Source organism: Hydra vulgaris, chromosome 10 (assembly GCF_038396675.1).
Source record: "Hydra vulgaris chromosome 10, alternate assembly HydraT2T_AEP".
NCBI classification, from domain to species: Eukaryota; Metazoa; Cnidaria; class Hydrozoa; order Anthoathecata; family Hydridae; genus Hydra; species Hydra vulgaris.
This window is the reverse complement of record NC_088929.1, coordinates 44,664,530-44,667,500: the sequence shown is the minus strand read 5'-3', so window position 1 is coordinate 44,667,500 and position 2,971 is coordinate 44,664,530. Positions and strand designations below refer to the sequence as shown.

The 2,971-nt window shown below is 28.9% G+C and overlaps 1 protein-coding gene across 1 annotated transcript in view; it reads left to right on the top strand.

Annotated features, from left to right (window-relative positions):
• The window catches only part of LOC105848474 (adhesion G-protein coupled receptor G2), a 53,148-nt gene extending 52,296 nt beyond the window's left edge, over nucleotides 1-852 (top strand). The window contains exons 10-12 of the mRNA XM_065808111.1: nucleotides 86-182; nucleotides 262-635; nucleotides 718-852. Of these exons, the coding sequence (XP_065664183.1) occupies nucleotides 86-182; nucleotides 262-635; nucleotides 718-782 (536 nt within the window). The 3' untranslated portion in view covers nucleotides 783-852. The remainder of the gene's footprint in view (nucleotides 1-85; nucleotides 183-261; nucleotides 636-717) is intronic.
• Nucleotides 853-2,971: the final 2,119 nt, after the last annotated feature.

Below are 2,971 nucleotides of genomic sequence, written 5' to 3'. Positions count from 1 at the left end.
TATATATTTATATATATATATATATATATTATATATATATATATATATATATATATATATATATATATATAAAATGTTTAATTAGGTATACCTTTGGTATTTACAATTGCAACAGCTGCAAGTAAACCAGACTCATTAGGTCCTGAAAATGTAATAGCAATTACAACAAATGACCCGCAAGTGTAAGTGGTTTTGAAAATTTTTTTTTTTTTTTTTTTTTTTTTTTTTAATCAGCGGAGTTCATGTTTTGTTTATGTTTAGATGTGTTGTTCGAGGATACCCATTTTACTTTGGAATACTTTTACCTATTTGCGTAATAATGGCAGGCAATATTTGTGTTCTAGTTTTTGTTCTTAGAGGTATTAGCGGCAATTCAAACTTAAATAACAAGATTGATATCAAAAAAAAAATTCGAATTGCTTTCGCATGCTCTGCTTTGCTTGGATTTACTTGGATATTTGCAATTTTAGCTGTCGGTAAAGCTACAGCCGTTTTTCAGTGGTTATTTTGTATTTTCAATTCTTTACAAGGTTTTTTTATTTTCTTGTTCTACACTGTTGAAAATAAACAAGTTAAAGAGGAATGGATGTTATTTTTGCGTAATAAATTTGAATGTTTCAAGAGCTTTTCTTTGCGTAAGTTTTCTTCAAGATAAAGTTGTGTTTTTAATAATATAATTAAGTTATAAATTATCAATAATCTTTAATACTTTTATAGAAAAATCGCAGAGTACTCCGTCCGGGTCCGTTCGAAGAAACACTTTGGAAACAAAAATTGAATAAAAAATATAATGATTATGTTATTTTGATTAGTAATTCATATTTTGAATAATTCATTTTTGATTTTCTAAAATGATTTATGTTATTTTAACACGACACTTACAAATAAATCACATAATAAAAATGCAAACTTCATCAGTGTTAAAATCCCATATAATTAAGTCCTATGAGCAAAATAAGCTCTAAAAGCGCTAGGAGCTCTACTAAAAACCATCCCTTGGAGAATAGGTTGGAGAGTGAATTTTATTGTGCGTATATAATGAACCAATTAAACACCTATAGTTTTTACTTTCATGTAATGTATAACATTTTTCAAGCGGATGATATTACTTTTCAGTTAAGTCATTTGAATGAATAGTTAAGTAGTTCTTTGCAGTACTCTTTATTTGGTCTTTCCATAGAGCATTTTCAGAATTCACGAAATGTTGCATTAAAGCGCATGCGCATTATTGAGTAATTAGTTTTACTCCTCGGTAAAGAATATTTTAATAACTTATTGCCCTCGCATTTGGGGTAGGGGTAAACCTTTTAAGGGTATTTTGTTCCCGTGCTCCAATCATTTCGATATTTGGCATTGCGTTCTCGTTTAATACATCCGTTTATTACAGAATGTATCGTTATAACTATATACTCTTCTGTCATTCTACTGTGTATAGCTATAAAAGATTTGATTACGACTATGTGCATATTGCCTATCGTGTTAAAATTAAAGTTTGGCTTAACCAAGGGATATAAACAAACGTACGCTGAAGCAAAAAAACGTATACACCTTTTAATGTTAAGGCATTTGGGATTGAGAATCGACGAGCCAAGAGCAGAAAGACCTGGTAACAGAACTACAGGAAACGTTTGCAGAAGCCTTCAAAAATCCTAAAATTTTATGTGAAATACTGGGAATCAGCGAGGAACTCATAATAAGGTTTCGTGCTATTTTAATAACCATTAATAGTAACCATACTGTTCATCCTAAAAAAATTCAGCAACTATTACGAGGGAACATATTCAATTTTCTTAAAAACCGATTGAAGCTGGTTCAAAACTCTTGCAACAGTCCATAAAACTTTGGGCGAAGAAGCACTTGAGTGTCGCAACAAAATAACTAAAAAAGATCGGCTTCAACATGCTCGTAAGTGCTTAAGAGAAAAAATATTTATTTGATGACACGTGCAATTAACTCATCAGATCCAATTATAAGTGCATTATCTTTAAGTACAAGATCTAAAAATAAAACTTATTTTCTTCCAAAAGAAGTTACCGACCTTTTAGTACTAGAAGAAGAAAATGTTAATACAAGCAATGACAAAAATGACGATGACACATTAAAAGATGACAACGATGTTGATCGATTTAATGAAAACTTTAATATGGATGTAGAAATTGATGATGATTAGAATGAAAAATAACAATAAAGAAAAATCTTTTATTTGAAAATTAAAAATAACTTTAACAACATTATTAAAAAAAAAAAAGTTTATTCAATACTGTTTTTTCTTTAAAATTACTTAGTGTGGACCTTTTAAAGTAACTTTGGGAGGTTGGGAGGGCGGGGTCAGAAATAACTTTCTTCGCCCCCCCCCCATTCCTCCTCCTCCCCCCTCGACTCTTTAAAATTTTTAAAGACATGTTTTCTTAATTTTAAGGAAAAATTATTATAATTTTAAAGTATGTTTTAATATCTAAATTTCATAGTTTTGATTTGGTGTTTGAACCAATCCAGGGAAAAAATCTCATTTGCGCTAATGCTACAAAGTTAAGTTTCTGGGAAAGATTAAAATTATGTGAAATTTTGAATATACATACTTAATTATATACATTTTATTTAAATTTAAAAAAAATTGGAAAAATAATTTCGGCCAACCTTTTGTATGTAACCGTCCCAGTGTGATATAGAATCAAATACAACTTGTTTACAAAATCTACTAAGCAACTTATGTTATAAAAAACGTTGAATCCAATAAAATAACCATTAGATATAAATTTAAAAATACTTATAACAAGAAATTTATTAAAAAATTGATCCAATTTTTCATTAATTGATAATAAAAGATCGCAGCCACCTATTGACAAAAATTTAATGTGCCGCAACTCTGGTGGATATTTGATGTCAATAACAAAGTTTCGTTTAAGTAGACAAACTACTGTACTTAACAATTCGTTTCTTATTGGAATCACATTGTTGTCTATAAAACAAA